At 43.2% G+C, this 18025-nt stretch overlaps 1 protein-coding gene across 6 annotated transcripts in view; it reads left to right on the top strand.

Moving 5' to 3' along the window:
* The window catches only part of PLS3 (plastin 3), an 81574-nt gene extending 65019 nt beyond the window's left edge, over positions 1–16555 (top strand). For all 6 annotated transcript variants that reach the window (XM_039488595.1, XM_039488601.1, XM_039488600.1 and 3 more), the window contains exons 5-17: positions 984–1113; positions 1897–2029; positions 3394–3475; positions 4155–4320; positions 6679–6821; positions 8747–8842; positions 9837–10032; positions 11000–11078; positions 11580–11694; positions 11811–11944; positions 13753–13876; positions 14261–14385; positions 15302–16555. In XM_039488595.1, coding sequence (XP_039344529.1) covers positions 984–1113; positions 1897–2029; positions 3394–3475; positions 4155–4320; positions 6679–6821; positions 8747–8842; positions 9837–10032; positions 11000–11078; positions 11580–11694; positions 11811–11944; positions 13753–13876; positions 14261–14385; positions 15302–15434 — 1656 coding nt within the window. In that variant the 3' untranslated portion in view covers positions 15435–16555. The remainder of the gene's footprint in view (positions 1–983; positions 1114–1896; positions 2030–3393; positions 3476–4154; positions 4321–6678; positions 6822–8746; positions 8843–9836; positions 10033–10999; positions 11079–11579; positions 11695–11810; positions 11945–13752; positions 13877–14260; positions 14386–15301) is intronic.
* The last annotated feature ends 1470 nt before the right edge of the window (positions 16556–18025 follow it).

The following is an 18025-nucleotide window of genomic DNA, read 5'->3' as shown; positions in this document are numbered from 1 at the left end:
GCTCTTGGGTGCTTTTCCAGGAGGATGTGCCAGCTGGAAGCTTTCTGTAAGAGTGCAGAAAAACTGGCTGATTGTCAAAACCCCAAGAGGATGGCTGAGTCTCACTTAGGCAGATATTTCATGGAAGATACAAGGTGTGATACAGAGATTGCTGTAAGCCCACATGGAGAAGCAAATAGGAGTGGGACTCAGCAGGGACTAGCACGAGGAGACCAAAATGGTGAGCGCGGGGAGGTGTGGGCAGCTGATTAGTTACGATAGTTATAGGTAGAGGTAACCTCTGAGATGATGGTGATTTCTTGATGTGTAATTAGTTTTTCTTTCCTAATAATTAGCTCAATAGACAGTACATTAATATCTGCAAAGAAATCCCAGCATGAGCTTTTCCATGCTGAAGATTCTCTCTTAACCTCAAACATCAAGAGCGTGTACTGATTTGGTCTGTTGAAAAGTTTGTTACCTCGCAATAGCCTAATATGGTAGGAAAGTCACTGCTGCAGTCCATTTTAGAGCTGTACTATTTTACACTTGCTCAGATGTGCTTTAAAAAACTCAGGTTTTTGTTTTCTGTGGGATGTGGACAAAGTCACATCTGTATGAACTAAAGACACCTGCTTACGCAAACTGGTTAAAATTGTGCAACAGCTTTCTGAATTGTTTTGCTCACATGGAGAATGCATGTATACTTGCTTTCAGACTGCAGTTTTGAGCTCTTCTGGTGGCCTCTTGAAACTGAACTAAAATAATAAATGTATGTAAGTTACTGGCTTCTTAAGGCTTCCATTTGAGCAGGTGTTTGTACTGCTTGATTTGATTAAATCTAATGGAACCACATTGTTTTCCCCCATAGTAAATTTAAATCCAGTATTATTTTGCTAGACCATTCTTATGTTTACTGATTATACTATAAAGTTTGTTTAAACACGTGTTTTCCAGTTTACAAAAAATGAATGTTTGTCTAAAGAAAACTTTTTGAACTGTAGATTTTCCAAGAGCTGAAAAGCAGTGATATTGCTAAAACTTTCAGAAAAGCCATCAACAGAAAAGAGGGAATTTGTGCTATTGGTGGAACGTCTGAGCTCTCCAGTGAAGGAACACAACATTCTTATTCAGGTATTACTCTGACATTCGAATGCTTTCTTGAGTAAACAGACCAAACCCCAGAACTAGCAAGTTTAATGAACTGGCAGAAAACAAGCTCATATGTTTTTTGTTTTTTTCCCCTGAATAGTCAAATTGAAAGAAGAGCAAGGCTAAATATCAAGTGATGCTACATTAGCTCTGTTTAAGTTGAGTGGTTGAGTATGTCCATGTTCCTGTTTTAGATTTGTCCTGCTAGCATTCTCAGTTTGCTGATATAGTCGTATTGCGTTTGACTATAGCCAGCTCAATGAGTGACTTGTAACTTCGAAAACCCTCTACCACTACAGAAGATAAAAAGCTCGGAATTCGACTTTTATGACCAATCAGTGCTTCATCTGAACTGCCGAGCCCAGAGGTGCCGGGGCTCTGAGCTGCCGAGCCCAGAGGTGCCGGGGCTCTGAGCTGCCGAGCCCAGAGGTGCCGGGGCTCTGAGCTGCCGAGCCCAGAGGTGCCGGGGCTCTGAGCTGCCGAGCCCAGAGGCGCCAGGGCTCTGAACTGCCGAGCCTAGAGGGGCCGGGGCTCTGAACTGCCGAGCCTAGAGGGGCCGGGGCTCTGAACTGCCGAGCCTAGAGGGGCCGGGGCTCTGAACTGCCGAGCCTAGAGGGGCCGGGGCTCAGCCCTGGCAAACTCTGGCAGAAATTGGGCCCTGTGACCAATAAAATGAAAACGTAGTGCGCTAATTACAGTGCACCGTTCAGATGTCTGCTCTGCTGTAAAAAGCCTGCATTTGCTTTACGATTGCACTTGTTTTAGAGGAAGAAAAATATGCCTTTGTAAACTGGATAAACAAAGCCTTGGAAAACGATCCCGACTGCAGGCACGTTATTCCAATGAATCCAAATACAGATGACCTGTTCAAAGCTGTTGGAGATGGGATTGTGCTATGGTAAGTCGTAAGTCTGTTTCCTACAGAAGTCCTGTCATTGGGACTTGGCTCTTCAATCCAGGCTGCTTTTCTGACCCTGTATGTTTGGATAGACTTCTTTGCCCAGGTGAAAAGGGGTGTGTAGTCACTTCAGACTTTCACTGCAAGAGAGCACTTTGGCTTTGATGCCAGCGTTTGATGATGTGGGGGAAACTGGAGTTCTATATTGTCTGTGGACTCTCACTTCTCTTTGGGTTTGAAATGTAATTTACCTCTCCTTGCTCCTCCTCAGAGGCTTGGCTATTGTATTAGCAAAATTTAGCAGTGACTTTGGAAAAGTCTGTCCTACAGAAACCCAGCTACGTTCATAGATGCACAGAAATGTGTAACAGTGACCTGTGGGGGCATGTTCTGACATCAGTCCAGTTTCCTTACATACCTGTATCTCAAATCACGATCATGTCCCTTGTTGGAAGCCTCAACAGAGGCTAAGGATGAATGTGTCTAGCAATAGGATCTCTGAATACCTGATCTACTTCCCATGACTCTAATGGTAGCTGGATTAGGCTCTAGGACTAAGGTGGGACCCATTAGTAGGGAAACTTCCTCTGCTGTTCACTGCAAAATTTGGAGTCTACTCTCCAGGGCCATCAAACAGCCTACATATTTACTCTGTAGAAACGGCTTTTAGATTTAAAAGCAAAGTGAAATGGTATTCCAGTGGCACTGTAGCAAAAGGCTGAAGATCTATTGTAGGTTAGGCATTGCCTTTTTTCACTTTGATGTCTTTACCTGCCTTGTTTTGACACCTGCCCCTCTGTGATACAGAAGTAGGACTAAGCGGGGAATAATTTATAATGTAAAACAGAGAGTCTGCTTCGATTCATCGTGCCAGTAGATGCCTGAAGCATTGCTCTACATGCTGACTAGTAGAAAAACCCATTCTGAGCCTTTTGTGAATTCACTTCACATGCCATCTCTTCCGAATGTTTGCACTGTCTGGGTTTTTATTTTGGCATTCATGTTTATTATTAGCAAGGTCTCTCCTTTCTAAGTATGCTGAACCACATAATGTGGTTAAATTGGAAGAAAAGAAATCTTCACTCTAGAATGTACAGCAGAACAATAGCTCTTAGCTAGTTTGCTGACGGTATTGTGAATAATTCATGTGTTTTTACTCAAGCAACCTGAGCTAGTTCCATGATGGCTGTTACTGTATTTACAGTTTCATCAGGCTTAACTATAAATTACAAACCTAAACCTTTTATTTTAAACAACTGAGTACAAAGTATCTGATCAAATCTCATTATTATTCTGGTTTTTTGCAACAACTTGTGTTAGGATTAAACGCTTAATGGTGTTTGAATATTTTTGTCTTTTGTCAGTAAAATGATCAATCTTTCTGTTCCGGATACAATTGACGAAAGAGCAATCAACAAGAAAAAACTCACACCATTTATAGTTCAGGTAAGATACAATAGACTTTCATTACCTCTTACAAAGATTGAAATCATGCAGGGCTTGTGAGGGGAGATGAATACAGCGACCCATGGAATTAATTCGTGACTCTGGTCCAGAGCAGAGATCAGTTTTAATTGTATTTAATAATTTAAAGGACTCTCTGTACTGTGCATTAAATGGAAATCTTAGTGCAAAGGGCAATGTTCTGTAAATATTCGTAAGGGCAAGAGGAATGATGTAATGCTAAAAGCTGCTAAGGGTCCCCTTCACAGGCTTTAGTAAAACTGAAATACTGTAGCTGTCCACGTACCTCTAGGTTTATGCTGATGTTATCAGAAGGGAGGTCGATAGGTGTGTGTGCATGTATTTTTGTATTAGAATACACAACATAGTAAATTGATATATGTTGAATACACAAACTATGTACTTGTGTGTGCACACACAACATTTTAATGAACACTTTGATTTTCCAATCTTAATCTCAGCGGCTGAAACTAAAAACCAGAGACTGAAATTAAACCCTTGGGTCTAATTCAGTCCACTTTGATGAGAGTTCCTTTAAAAACTCCCTTGGAGTCGAATGCAGCTGTAGTTACTATAAAACTGCAAGGTTTCTTCTACTGAAAGCAGGGAAGTCCCCAGGCTGTCCGCACTGAGACCTCTCATTTAGCTGTCTTGTTTACAGGAAAACTTGAACTTGGCCTTGAATTCCGCCTCCGCCATTGGGTGTCATGTTGTCAATATTGGAGCAGAGGACCTGAGGGAAGGGAAACCACATCTGGTGCTGGGGCTTCTCTGGCAGATTATTAAGATTGGCTTGTTTGCCGACATCGAACTCAGCAGAAATGAAGGTAGCAACAAAGTGTAAATGATGGTTTATCCTTAGTCAAGCCTAACCTTAGGGTGACCAGATAGTAAGTGTGAATTGGGATGGAGGTGGGGAGTAATAGGTTGTTTATATAAGACAAAGCCCCATGTCACGCTGCCTAAACTGTCTCACGTTACTGCCCTGTGGGGAGGGGGAATGAGGCTTGAAATTACTCATTCAGCGGCATTGCTCAGCCTGAGGGACATTGCCTTTCAGCTGGGGGTGCTTCATGCCACATTCTTCTCATCCAGCCAATCTACGCTTCATTTTCTTCCCCTTCTCTGCAAAGAGACTTTTCTTACTGATCATTTTGATCAGAGGTCAGCAGCCTGTCAGAAGTGCTGGGCCGAGTCTTCATTTATTCACTCTCATTTAAGGTTTCACGTGCCAGTAATACATTTGAACGTTTTTAGAAGATCTCTTTTTATAAGTCTATAATATATAACTAAACTATTGTTGTATGTAAAGTAAATAAGGTTTTTAAAACGTTTAAGAAGCTTCATTTAAAATTAAATTAAATTAAAATGCAGAGCCCCCTGGGCGGGTGGCCAGGACCCAGGCAGTGTGAGTGTCACTGAAAATCAGCTTGTGTGCCATAGGTTGCGTATCCCATTTTGATTGTGAAGAAAGTGCTTTGGGTTCTCAGACTGAGACGTCCTGAACCCTCCCAGCACTTTATGGAGTTGGCTTGAATAAGCTGGATGGCACGTGCTGGTAGTGTGGGTGCATTTCAATGGTAGCAATAGCGACAAGGTTTTCTTGTCGTGGGCCCACCTTGGGCTAAATCAGCGCAGGCTTCGAAAGGTGTGAATGAGCACGTGTTCTCTGAGCAATGATAACTTCTGACTGGGAATGGGGGAACTGCTAAATGTCCATAGACCATTAATTGGATGTATTTCTATCTGCAAGTAGATGTTCTCAAATCACAGGGTATCATTGTGTGATGCTTAGAGCTGGTCAAAAAGCAGACCTTCCTTTCTCAGATTTTTTGTAACTAAATTTTTTTGGCTTTTTGACAGAAACCTCCCAAAACTGACAGTTTCTTGCCTTTTTTTTTTTTAACCAAATGGAAATATTCACAAAACCATTTTTTTGTCAAGATTAAATGAAAAATATTCAGCCAGGTCTATTAGTGTCCACAGTGCATCACTTGAGTATCGAGGCTAGTGTTCTCCCTGCTCTAAAACACCAGGTATCAAAGAACAAGTACATCAGCTCTCTCTTTCGTTATGTCCTGATGCACCTCTCCGGTTGTTGGAGAAGTTTGTTACAAGACAGATCTTGCTTACTGAATATGTAGCCAGCTGACTAAAATAAAAGGTGTAATCTTTAAACCATAATCTTGAAACTGGCTTGGATGTTAAATCAAGCAAAATTTCTGGCCGCCTGGTGGTTACGGCACCTGGACTTTTGCTATCATCTACTCTTCTAAGTGAGACAGAATTGGAGCACGCCAGAACTTGCAGGAGCCAGTCTCTGCAGGTAGTGGCATTGGTGCTTCGGCAAGTGGCATTCTCTTGGTAGAGCTTGAAATGCTGACTCTTAGGGAGAGACTTCAGAAGATGTTTGGATCACAAATAACTGCACGTTGTCCGTTTCCCATCTTCAACCACCTAAATTCCCCTGGCACCTTTCGGTAGGGTAGCTTAGCTTTCCTTTCCCTTGTCAGTGACAGTGGAGTGATGCTGTGGGATACCTGCCACACGTAGCTGCTAATGAATTATAGCCTCATCAGTGCCAGTGATCCCACCAGTCAACAAGCTCTGGGATCCTTGTGGACTAACCGTGCCACACAAAGGCTTGTGTGTGACTTTGACTGCCTTTTTATTACATTTTCCCTTCCCCCATCGCTACCAAGGTAAGTAACATTTGGGCATAGAATTTCCAACTCTGCTCCCTAACGCTCATCAGCAATGGACTTACAGCAGTGGTGTATTTGTTGTAGTTGTCATTTTTCAGAAAAACATATGTGAAATCGCGTACAGACTGATTTTTAAATGGAAGGGCATGTACCAAATAAACCAGTTAAATTGCCTCAACCTGGAGGGTTGTAACTGGAGCTGATCAACAAATGTATGTATTTTTGGGGGGAGGAGGGATCCTTCTAGAAACCTGCTATATGGAATATTACGATTTTTTAAAAATTATTTTTATTGGAAAAACCAAGGTATGTTGGCAGAATCAGAAATTATTAGAGGGAAAAACTTTGATATGGTCCGTAATTTTTTGTCCAAAAATAGTTGGGTGAAATCTTTTTCAGCCAGCTCTAACTGTAACTTAGAAGAAGGCCTCTTTTTAACCCAGTACTTCCCGGTATTGATGCATGTCTGTTTTCTTCTAGCTTTGGCTGCCTTGCTTCGCGATGGTGAGACTTTGGAGGACCTTATGAAACTATCCCCAGAAGAGCTGCTTCTGAGATGGGCAAACTTCCATTTGGAAAATGCAGGGTGGCAGAAAATCAATAACTTCAGCTCCGACATCAAGGTAATTGGAGCTTTGCTTCTGTGAGGAGCAGCCAGATGCATCTGAGCCAGGTTGCTGGGGTGAAGTGTGTGTGTGTGTGTGTGTGTGTGCTTCTCTCCTGCATTCTTACATAGTTAACCAGTTAGGCCCTGATCCTGCTAACACACACCTGCTTTTCACCTCACGGCCCTGAGTTTGATTTCAAGGGGACTCTCAGGTTGGTAAAGTGAAGCACCTGTTAGTGTTTGCAGGATCCAGGACTGCTTTACTTCAGTATAAGAGCTGACCCTGTCCTCGTACAGTAGAGAAATGGCGACTGCCCTTGAATCCTCTCTGCTTGGTACGGATTATCCAGCCATAAAACCGAGTCTGGTGTGTCTTTGTTGTTTATGGTGCCTTCATCTTCAAAAGCTGCAGATATCAGTTCAAAAGCCCTGAAGGGTTTTTACTGCCCGAACAGGGAAGCAGTACATCCCTAGGACGCTTTCATGTGGTTAAAAGGCACATTCTCAAGACCGTTCTCTTTCAGAAGCTGTTTTCAAGGGTCCGTAGGAAGCACTGGACTAGAACTCATCCGAAAACATGGGGAAATATTTCAACAAATGTTTTGACCAGTTCTGCAGTGGAGAGCTCGTTGATTGTATGGAAATGCTAACTCTTGTTAGCAAATACTGATACTTTACCGGAGATGGCACTGCAGAGAGATCTAGTCCTGTGTCTTCACAGGGGGCCTGGTGAAATGGGTGGTAGGTGGGAGAAGACGTGTCTCCTAGAATGCCTGCTAGTGGCTGGTCTCGTGGCTTCCTTCCAGCTAGCAGCCCTCCCGGGCCTGACTTCTTGTGCACTTTATACAGCAAGGGCTCCAAACATGCCTGGAATCCAGGGACATTCCTATGGTTTGCGGGGTTAGAAGCAAGAGATTTATGGGACTTTTAAAATATTTTAAAACTTTCTTCTGCCTAAAGGGAGCTTCCTTTGGTGCAGGGAGTAAATCGATGCCCAAGGCTGGCTGGGGGTGCAGAGAATGTTGCAGAAACTTTCAAACCCCCTGCCCCCGGTTTTCAAAATTAGAAAACTCCACCAAGAGCTCTGCCCAGACCGCTCTGCGCAGTGCAGGCTCCCAGCTCGTAGGATCTCGTGGGACACTTCATGGTCCCAGTAAGGGAAAGTGTTTTAGTTCTTGTTCTGTAGCTCTCTTTCAAAAAAACAAGCTCAGGCTTGAATCCTCTTCTCTCCCCACCCCTTCACTTCCCACTAGACAAAAGGTTTGTACCCCCAAATCATCTCTGGAATGGCTAAAACCTTCATGTGAATACACAAAGCTCATATCTTGTCTTGGGATCTGCTTTAAGAGAAAAACCCAAACCCTGCCTTGTGTAAATGTGATACAACAAGAAAAACCTTCAGGCTCCATGTATTCAAAAGATCAACAACACTGTCTCCTCTGTACTGGTTTCATTTAGCAGTGTTGTAGCCCTACAGAATGATCCCTTTCTGATTTGAGGTGGGGAGGAGGTGCCTATACGCCTGAGAAATTTATATGGTAATTGGCATCAGGAGTATGAAGCTACTCTAGAGGTCAATATATATGGGCTGCCTGTTGGATCTCGGCAGGCAGTTGTTTAAGACCAGGACCTCCAACTTGCATTTTTTTGCCGATTTGTGGTGGTGTAAAACATTCAATACTGACCCGTTATTCTGGCCGTTTAAATGCTGGTTTATGGTTCTGACACTGGCTTAATGTTTCTAACTTTGTTCTTCTTTCCTCTCATGCCTCCGGGATTTCTGCTGTGGTGCCCTTTCCCTCTTTGCTCTTTCTTGTCTGTCAAGCTCACTGACTTCAGTAATTCAGTCAAGGTACAGACACTAACCGAGTCTGTGATGTAATGTTCGTGTGCATTCAGCACCATGTAGGAGAGCTGAATATGCCACTTAATCCATTTCAGGATTCCAGAGCCTATTTCCATCTCCTCCACCAAATTGCACCAAAGGGGCAGAAAGAAGGAGAGCCGCAGATTGATATTAACATGTCTGGTTTCAATGTAAGTACTCAGTAAGTCTTGTCTGGTTTTTTTCCCTTGTCCTTATGCTGTAAAACTGAAAGCTGGGTATAGACTTTGCAGTCTGCTTATGGCCTCTTGATCACCTGGTGATTGTCAGACTTTGAACAAATAAGATATCAGTGGGCAAACAGAGACAGACACATTTCTGGTATACAGTTAAATGAGGCTATGTTTAGCCCTGGGCGTTAACAGCCAGTGCAACAATTGGAGTAAGCCAAATGTCTGGGGATTCAGTCACCTTTATGCCTGGTGACAGGGCCGGCTCCAGACCCCAGCGCGCCAAGCAGGCGCATGGGGCGGCATTGTCCCGGCAGGGCGGCATTTGGCTCCGGCGGACCTTCCGCAGTCATGCCTGCAGGAGGTCCACCGGAGCCCTGGGACGAGCGGACCTGCCGCAGGCATGACTGCGGAGGGTCCCCTCTTCCCGCGGCTCCGCTTGAGCTCCTGCAGCCATGACTGCGGCGGGTGTGCTGGTCCCGCGGCTCGGACGGAGCTCCTGCAGGCATGCTTGTGGATGCTCCACCGGAGCCGTGGAACCAGCGCACCCGCCGCAGACACTTCTGCCCCGGCCGCGGGACCGGGGAAGGGCAGCGAGCGCGCCACCCTGCTTGGGGCGGCGTAATTTCTAGAGCCGCCCCTGCCTGGTGATATAGTAGTGAACATGCCGAATCACGAGTTCTAATTATTATTCTAGCTGGCTACTCTAAAGCTTGAGAGTGGAGCTTTCTAACAGAGCGGGTAGATGGTGACCAGTGCGTCCATAATGCTATGGCTCATTACTACAATACGTGTTCATTGCATTGTTTTTATTCAGTCTGGTTAGTAAATGCCCCGAGCCTCCTGAAAGCAGGCGGACTTGTGGATTCAGTCCAGCAAAGGCAGTGGTCAGGAAGAAGTTCCTGCTTTTTATAGTTGAGTGACATCCTTGGAGTCGGCTGGTTATTCATGCTTCTGTCCCCCCCTCCCCCCACAGGAGAAGGATGACTTGAAGAGAGCCGAATACATGCTTCAGCAGGCAGACAGACTGGGCTGCAGACAATTTGTTACCCCGGCTGATGTTGTCAGTGGTAATCCCAAACTGAATTTAGCCTTCGTTGCAAATTTGTTCAACAGGTATCCGGCGCTTACCAAGCCGGAAAATCAGGACATCGATTGGACACTACTGGAAGGTAATAAAACGTCTCTCCTATCATGATGTTTGAAGGAAAAATACCTAATGGAAATGTTTTGTACCACAAAAGGCTGTTAGCGTTCTGATGAGCCATCAGGCTTTGAAGAGTGGTAGTAGCGAAAGATTCAGCACTGTGGTATTTCATTTTCAGCGATGCTGTTTACCAATGGATTTTAGATGTGGCATGTGCATGTGACCAACCCGTCTTGCATATTGGCACAGGGGTCAGATACCAGGCTCTACACTGAAGTTTGAATGTAGAGTCACATATAATGTGCTTTAACAAGACTGCTCAACCCCCACGCCAGTGCTGAGAGGCTGGGAAGGTAGGAGCCCATGTGTAGATGGGTTACCTGCAACACTGAGACGTTGCTTTCAGAGGCATCACTGAAAGTACTGGGCTGCCTGGTTCTCAGCCATTTATTATTAATGTTAAACTCTCACTGCTGCGTATTCTCACCTGGGATATTGCACCTCTTACAGGTGGTGCATACATCGTAGTCCATTTTATTGACCCTAAACTCCTTAATTTCCCAAATCCTAGTTAGATCTTTCAGCATTGAGAAAAGATGTCCAGGTAGCTGCCCTGTAAGTGGGTCCTTTATGAATCGTTATGGAGGCAACTGTTTTTCAGCCTTAAAAATAAGCTACCCAGTGCAGAACTTCCTGTCAGGGCAGGTGGGATGCTCGGTGTCCCGAAGGCAGAGTTCTCTCCAGTTTGGTGAGAGGCACCCATACAGGCATTAAATTAAATAATTGAAGATATACCAATCTCCTAGAACTGGAAGGGACCTTGAAAGGTCATTGAGTCCAGCCCCCTGCCTTCACTAGCAGGACCAAGTACTGATTTTTGCCCTAGATCCCTAAGTGGCCCCCTCAAGGATTGAACTCACAACCCTGGGTTTAGCAGGCCAATGATCAAACCACTGAGCTATCCCTCCCCCCGTCTGTCTTTTTTAACATAGGAGAGACACGTGAAGAAAGGACCTTCCGTAACTGGATGAACTCTCTCGGTGTGAATCCACATGTAAACCACCTGTATGGGTAGGTCTTCTGCATCCTTCTTCCACTAGAGCAGTTGGCTTTTAGTCGAATGCAACTTCAGTTCTTAATCGACCAAAAAAGAAACCTGACATTTTAAATGAAGTAAAATAGGTATTTGAACCTGTTCAGATCTTCGATTGTGTTTAATGATATGTTAGGGCACCTAGAGCCTTGGATATGTCTTTTTCTTTTTCTTTTTTTTTAAATTAAAACTACCTAAAACAGGTGCTCCTCAGTAAAACTGCAAGCCTAGTCACTATATTAGCTGCCAGTCACTCTGGAGGTGCACTGGGATCTAGATTTGCCTTATGACAACCAGGGTTTATCTCCCCATGTCAGAAGGTGGGAGAAGTTTGATATTTTACTCTGGGGTGGTTGATTGCTTCTTTTTTTTGCACTGTTGTAACATAATTAATCATAACGTTAAACGTAAACCTAAGAAAAGTCAAGGTGTGCTTCACTCTCCGAACACCAGGACTAACCAATGCTAATCCATCCTAGTGACCTGCAAGATGCACTGGTAATATTACAACTGTACGAAAAAATCAAAGTTCCTGTTGACTGGAATAAGGTTAACAAGCCACCGTACCCCAAGCTTGGTGCAAACATGAAGAAGGTGAGAACTTTAGGTTACGGTAAGAACAATAAGCCTGTAACATTTGGAAGCCTCGTTATAGGTACATTTCTAATTTTTTTTTGTTCTTGCACATTTTTTTTCCTCTGTGCGTGAAGCTTGAAAACTGTAACTATGCAGTGGATTTGGGAAAGCATCCGGCCAAATTCTCTCTGGTGGGCATTGGTGGACAAGATCTGAATGATGGAAACCAAACACTGACGCTAGCTTTAGTCTGGCAGCTGATGAGGAGGTACAAAGCTTGTTTAAAATATCGAAACGTTGTGAATGCAGCATTGGAGTGTAACATGGTATATCCCATGCTCACGGCTCTCCATCTCTCGGTGGGCCAGACCATAGATGCAGATCTGACAAAATACTTCTAGAGCTCAGAACTTTTAGAATTTTTGTGCCTCCTTTTACACCCCCCCCAAAAAAAGGGGGGGAACTGCAACAAATTTGTTTTTTTGAAACTTTTAAATTTTTTGTTCTGAAATTGTAGGTGTAAAAAGCCTCCTCCCTCTTCCCCTCCTCCCCTGCTTTTCTTTTTTAAAAAGGAAACAAATAAAGTGGGATTTTTTCCCACTAAAATGAAAAACTTAATGACAAATTCTTTACTAAATGGAAAAACCTAGTTATGTGTAATAAATTCCTGGAGAATTGCTTTTTAAACCCAGCTCTAAATGATTCTAGTAAGATACAAAACTGAAAATATGTACTGTACAGATAAAATGAGGCCACTTAATAACATTCAGTATTCTAGCCAATATTTTCATTAACGACTTGGATATTGGAGTGGAGAGGATCCTTATAAAAGTTGCAGAGGACACCAAGCTGGGAGGGGTTGCGAGCACTTTCAGGGACAGGATTAGAATTAAAAGGACCTTGAGAAATTAGAGAATTGGTCTGAATTCAACAAGATGAAATTCAATAAAGGCAAATGCAAAATTACAAATTGGGGAATTACTGGCTAGAGAGTAATTCTGGAAAGGATCTGGGAGTTCTGGTGGATCACAAATTGAACGAGTCGACAACGTGTGGTGCAGTTGTGAAAAGGCAAATGTCATTCTGGGATGCATTCGGAGTGTTGTGTATACGACACAGGAGGCAATTATCCTGCTCTACTCGACACTGGTAAGTCCCCAGCTGGAGTTCTGTGTCCAGTTCTGGGCACACGTTGTAGGAAAGATTTGGAAAAATTGGAGAGTATCGAAAGGAGAGCAACCAAAAATGATAAAATGTTTAGGTAAACTGACCTATGAGGGAAGTTTTTTTTTGTTTTTTTTGTTTTTAAAAAGAGGCACCTTTAGTCTTGAGACAATAAGAGTGAGAAGGAATCTTCTAAGTCTTGAACTATGTTAAGGGCAAAGAGACATGATCAATTGTCCTACCTTCAGTGGACATGGATAGCAAGAAGTAATGGGCTTAATCTGCAGCAGGGGAGATTTAGGTTAGATATTAGGAAAAAGTTTCTAACTCTAAGGGTAGTTAAGCACTAGCAATAGTCTTCCAAGGGAGGTTGTGGAGTCCCCTTCATTGGAGGTTTTTAAGAATGGGTTAAACCAGTGAGTCTCACCCTATTTATCATTGCGGGCCGCATATGCGTTACCTGGCGGCAGGTTGAGAACCACAGCTCGCCCTACATTTCTGTGATTAGCTCTAAAGAATTTTATCTGCCTTTTTAATAATGCAAAGCTTTAGGTGTGTTACCCATGTCAATCACAGTGCAGTCACTAACTTCATCTGAACTGATGGTGACGACACCGCATAAAAAGTGACTAAATACACGGTATCAGTTCAGTATTGTTCAGGGTGTCATAACTGGTGGGGCACATTGAGAGGAAGTCAGACAGAATCCTTCTCTTCCCTTGTGCACCAAAGGGAACAGAGCAGAGGCTGAAGTCAGGACTCCCAAGATGGGTCTGCTATTGTAGATTGCTTTGTTTTGGCTCAGTAGCCACCCACCCCTATGCTGAATCCTATACTGCATTGAGACCCTGGCTTTCTTCCTGAACCATATCTACCCTGTGCTGTAAGGAACTGTCTCCCACTCATTCTCAGATACACCCTGAATGTTCTCGAGGACCTTGGTGATGGTCAGAAAGCAAATGATGACATCATAGTAAACTGGGTGAACAGGACACTGAGAGAAGCTGGCAAGTCAACCTCTATTCAGAGCTTTAAGGTACAGGGCTCCTTTTTCCAGTGGGAGGGGGACTGGCATCTCCTTTGCAATGCGTTGTGCTGCAGTGTTGGCCGCAGACTTGGGCAACTCCATTGCAGGCCGTTGGGGGACACAAGTGGAGATTTGCTGCCTGCAAACCAGTTACTGTTTGTTTAGCACAGTCTAAGCACTTCGTTACAGCTAAGCCGAGTAATAATGGTAATGTGGCCTTGTAACTGGCTTGGAAAGGGTCCTGTGGGGACTAATTATTAGTAGATGGTAACAATTTTGTGACTGTTAAAAAACCCTTAGTTTTGTTACCCATTCCACAATCAATTCCGCTGTTGTGGAATCGGAAGCCAGACTTGCTGAATCCTCACCGTATGTCACTGTGTATCTTTCTAGGACAAGACTATCAGCAGTAGCTTGGCAGTGGTGGATTTAATTGATGCCATACAGCCTGGCTGTATCAACTATGATCTGGTAAAGACGGGGGACTTATCAGAAGATGACAAACAGAATAATGCTATGTAAGTGTCTTCGCCTTCCGGCTGCAGATGGGTGTGCTCCAAAACCCGTGTTCTCAATCTTTTGCCATACTGGGACTGTCCAGTGACACTGTCCCGCTTAGCCTATCAGAAGGGCAGGCTTCTTGTGATGCCGGCTTTTGGAAGGACTAGAGAACTGCTTGAACAGTTCCTAGTAGCGTGATCCTCTTTCCAATAGCAGATAGCCCTGTGAACAGAGCAGATTCTCTCCAGTTTGGTTCAGATTGATTTAATAAATACTTGGCCTGTATCTCAATATTTGATATTTGAACTCTTAGACACATGGGTCACTATGGTGAGTCTGGTTCCTGGTGAGATCAGCACGAGTCTTCTTCAAAATAAGTTTCCAGTGGGAGTACTGAACTGGAAAGTTGAAACTTGCTTTCCATTAAGATTCTGTAATAACTGTAACAGCAAACTTTCAGCACTCTGCTTGCTTGAATATTGATAGAAAGCAAACACAAGGAGCATGAACAGAAGGAGATAGTTCAGAAACTTAACTGTTCACCAGTAAGGGTTAGTATTTACTTATCTCTAAGGAATATTAAATATGCAGCGCATAACTCAAGGTATATGTATTACACTTTCTCATTAACGGTTTGTAGAATGGACTTAAGTTCAAAATATCAAGTAACGTGTATATTAAAAACTGCAAATTCTCCGTAATAAGATTATTTTAAAACCAGTTGCTCTACATTAAAAATGCATGTATAAAACAAATCTACTTGCCAGATCTAAACAATCATGCCTTGAAATCGGAGTTAATACCTTGTTGTTAAACTGTGTGTTAGTGATCACTGAAATCACGCTGCAAAGGCTGGCTCTTTGGCTAGCAAGTTCAGGTAAAGGGAGGATTTGAAACGTTTACATGTACTCATTTCTCTTGACTGCTGACTAGGTACGCGGTGTCCATGGCCAGAAGAATTGGAGCCAGAGTATATGCTCTTCCAGAGGACCTTGTGGAGGTGAAACCAAAGATGGTTATGACCGTGTTTGCCTGTTTGATGGGCAGAGGAATGAAGAAAGTGTAAGATGCTGAGACACGTGCAAAAATCCCAACCTTCCACCCCAGTGCATGACTCGCCGATCAGCTGTGTCCGGGATGAAATGCTGTTGGCCTAAGAACTGTTGAAGTTTCAAGGACTCTCAGTTTTGCTTTGCAAGACTAGAACATTAACAACATTCTCAGGGAGAGGAGTTTTTAACCAACAGATTTGCTCTTTTCCCAGAATGGAAGTTTGATTTAAAGTGCTCATGGAAATGCATTCATATCAGAGCAGCATCTTAAAAAATGCTGCACTGGACCTATTTCTCAGATATTCCGTGTTTTTCTTCTGAGGGTTGCTAAGGTGGTTGGCATGAATCTTAATAGAAACAAATCTCACTTTCTATCTAAAAGACAGTTTAACTTGCGTCTTGTGGTCAAATCTTGTGTGTTCTGGGTTTGAGCTTTTATTCCTTGCCTCTGTAACCATAAAGTTACAGAAGAAGCTGGGATCTGTAGCACAATTTATAAAGTTAAATGAGAAAATTGTGTTTCTGAAGATCAGTCTTCCTGCATTGTTCTCTCTAAATGGTGCTTTTTTATACACATAACAAATATTTTGATTGCTTCACAAATAAAGCATCGCGTTTTTTTTTCTTGCTACCTTTATTTAAAGGTCTTTCAGGATAGACTATATTTGAGACTACCACCATAAAACTCAGCCTCTCTGGCAGTAGTGGACATCTGATGGCATCATTAAATCTGAGAATCAAAATGAATGCATTTTTGTACGCATCTTGGTTCAATTTTGTGTGCACCTAGAAAATAATTTTTACAAATCCTGCATGTAAACTTCTATTACTTTTTTATTTAAAATTCTGTTGGGAATAACACATTGCAGGGCGGCTGTGAAGGGAAGAGGCAAATGTTACAAACAGCAGGGTTAAGTAATCTGAACTGCAAAGTGCTGAGACACACAACTATTTTTTACAAATATGCAGGAAGTGGTGTCACCAAAGAAGGAAGGAGCTGTATCCATAGGAGTTAATGTACTCTTGCTTTGGCAAGCTGTTTGCTATATTTTGAGATCATATTGCTATTCTGAGCTATTCAAATGATGTAATATGGTGGCAAAGCATTAGTTGAAATAAAAACATTTAAATACAAGCATCTTTTTTTGCATATTTAATCTGATTCACACTTGTCAGTCTCTCCTTATTAACCATTCAATTTTTCGACTTACTTCCATGGTTTGGACTTGTGGGATTTTTGTGCTGATCCTTTGGTTTGCTTTCTGGGAGCGGCATAACTATTTTTTTTCCCACCTCTTCCCCTTTTGCTCAGTAATGTTGGGGGCAAGGAGGGTTGACAGTAATTGCTTGATCTCAAACTAGCTACTTTGTGAAAACTTTGTTAGTTATAACTGTGTTCGTTTCTTGTTTAAAACGACCTGCAAGGGGAATGCTATCCCATCCAACTTTAGTGTCCTTATCCACCTTGATCCTTCCATAAAGGATACTCAAGGCACTCACCATTTGAAATCTTATGTGGCTGTTTCCCACTCCAGTGTGCCTACCCAGCATGTGCCCTTCTGGAGATGTCACAGCTACCACTGAACCCTCTTGAATTAGGGAACTAGTTCATAGGTCACAGAGGCTGGGTAAATGCTGTTTGGGGACTAGTAGTACCTCATCCCAAAGGGTGTAATAAGGCCAAATAATAAGGAGAAAGGAAACAGGACCTTGGATCTGGCCTCCCCTGTTTGGTAAAATGGGGCTTTGGTTCCGTCCTCTCCTGTTTGGTAGCTGCTTGGCCAGCCCTGCAATCTAACTTCTCACAGGGGTTGGTGGAGCTGTAACATCGCCAGCACGGTGCATGCCACGCGTTCTGCAACATCATGGAGAAGTCAGTTGTGCAGCCTGATGTTGTGAGACCTTAAAAGAAATTGGCTTTTGAGCAGAGGCTGGATACTGTCGTAGGTCAAGCATTGGCATGTTGATCCACATGGCCGGTGTGGATGCAAATTTGTTAATTCAGTTTGCAAACACTTTTGATGATGATCTGTACTTCATGCAAGCTCTTCATAAGCATCATTAATGAGGTGGTTAAAGTCTGTGCCTTTAAGAATGAATTCAGTGACAGATTAACCATAGCCCCACTTCCACAGTGCAATATAAAACTGTTCAGAGGGCAGGTTGGACTAACTTTTGTTTTAATTATCAATAGTTGTCAAAGCTGTTTGCGAGAAGATCTTTGCTCCAGGCCTGGCCAGCATGCCACATGGTTTAAGTGCACACAGATACCTACACCTCTGTCTTTTTTAGCTTTTGTGAGTTTTCATTCATCATTAAGGCTGCAAGCTAGTGTTCGCAGAATGTTGGCAACACGTGAGGCCCTTGCTTTGCTATGGAGCGTACTGTGCTCAAGTAAATATTTCCTTATGGGAAGTCCAGGCGATGATGATTTGGAGATCATGACAGGGAGCAGTATTGATGTGATGCACTTTATCTGTGATTACATGTTTAACTTCCAGTATCAGAGCATCTGGTTCTGGTTTGTCTAAGAAGTTGCCATCCTGATGGTCTCAGGGGAGGGAGATGTGCCCTGTCAGGGCTGTTTTCTGTGCAGTCTGCTGTT

The sequence above is a fragment of the Mauremys reevesii genome, linkage group 9 (genome assembly GCF_016161935.1).
Source record: "Mauremys reevesii isolate NIE-2019 linkage group 9, ASM1616193v1, whole genome shotgun sequence".
NCBI classification, from domain to species: Eukaryota; Metazoa; Chordata; order Testudines; family Geoemydidae; genus Mauremys; species Mauremys reevesii.
Note: the sequence above shows the minus strand (reverse complement) of the source record. Positions and strands in the feature narration are given on the sequence as shown.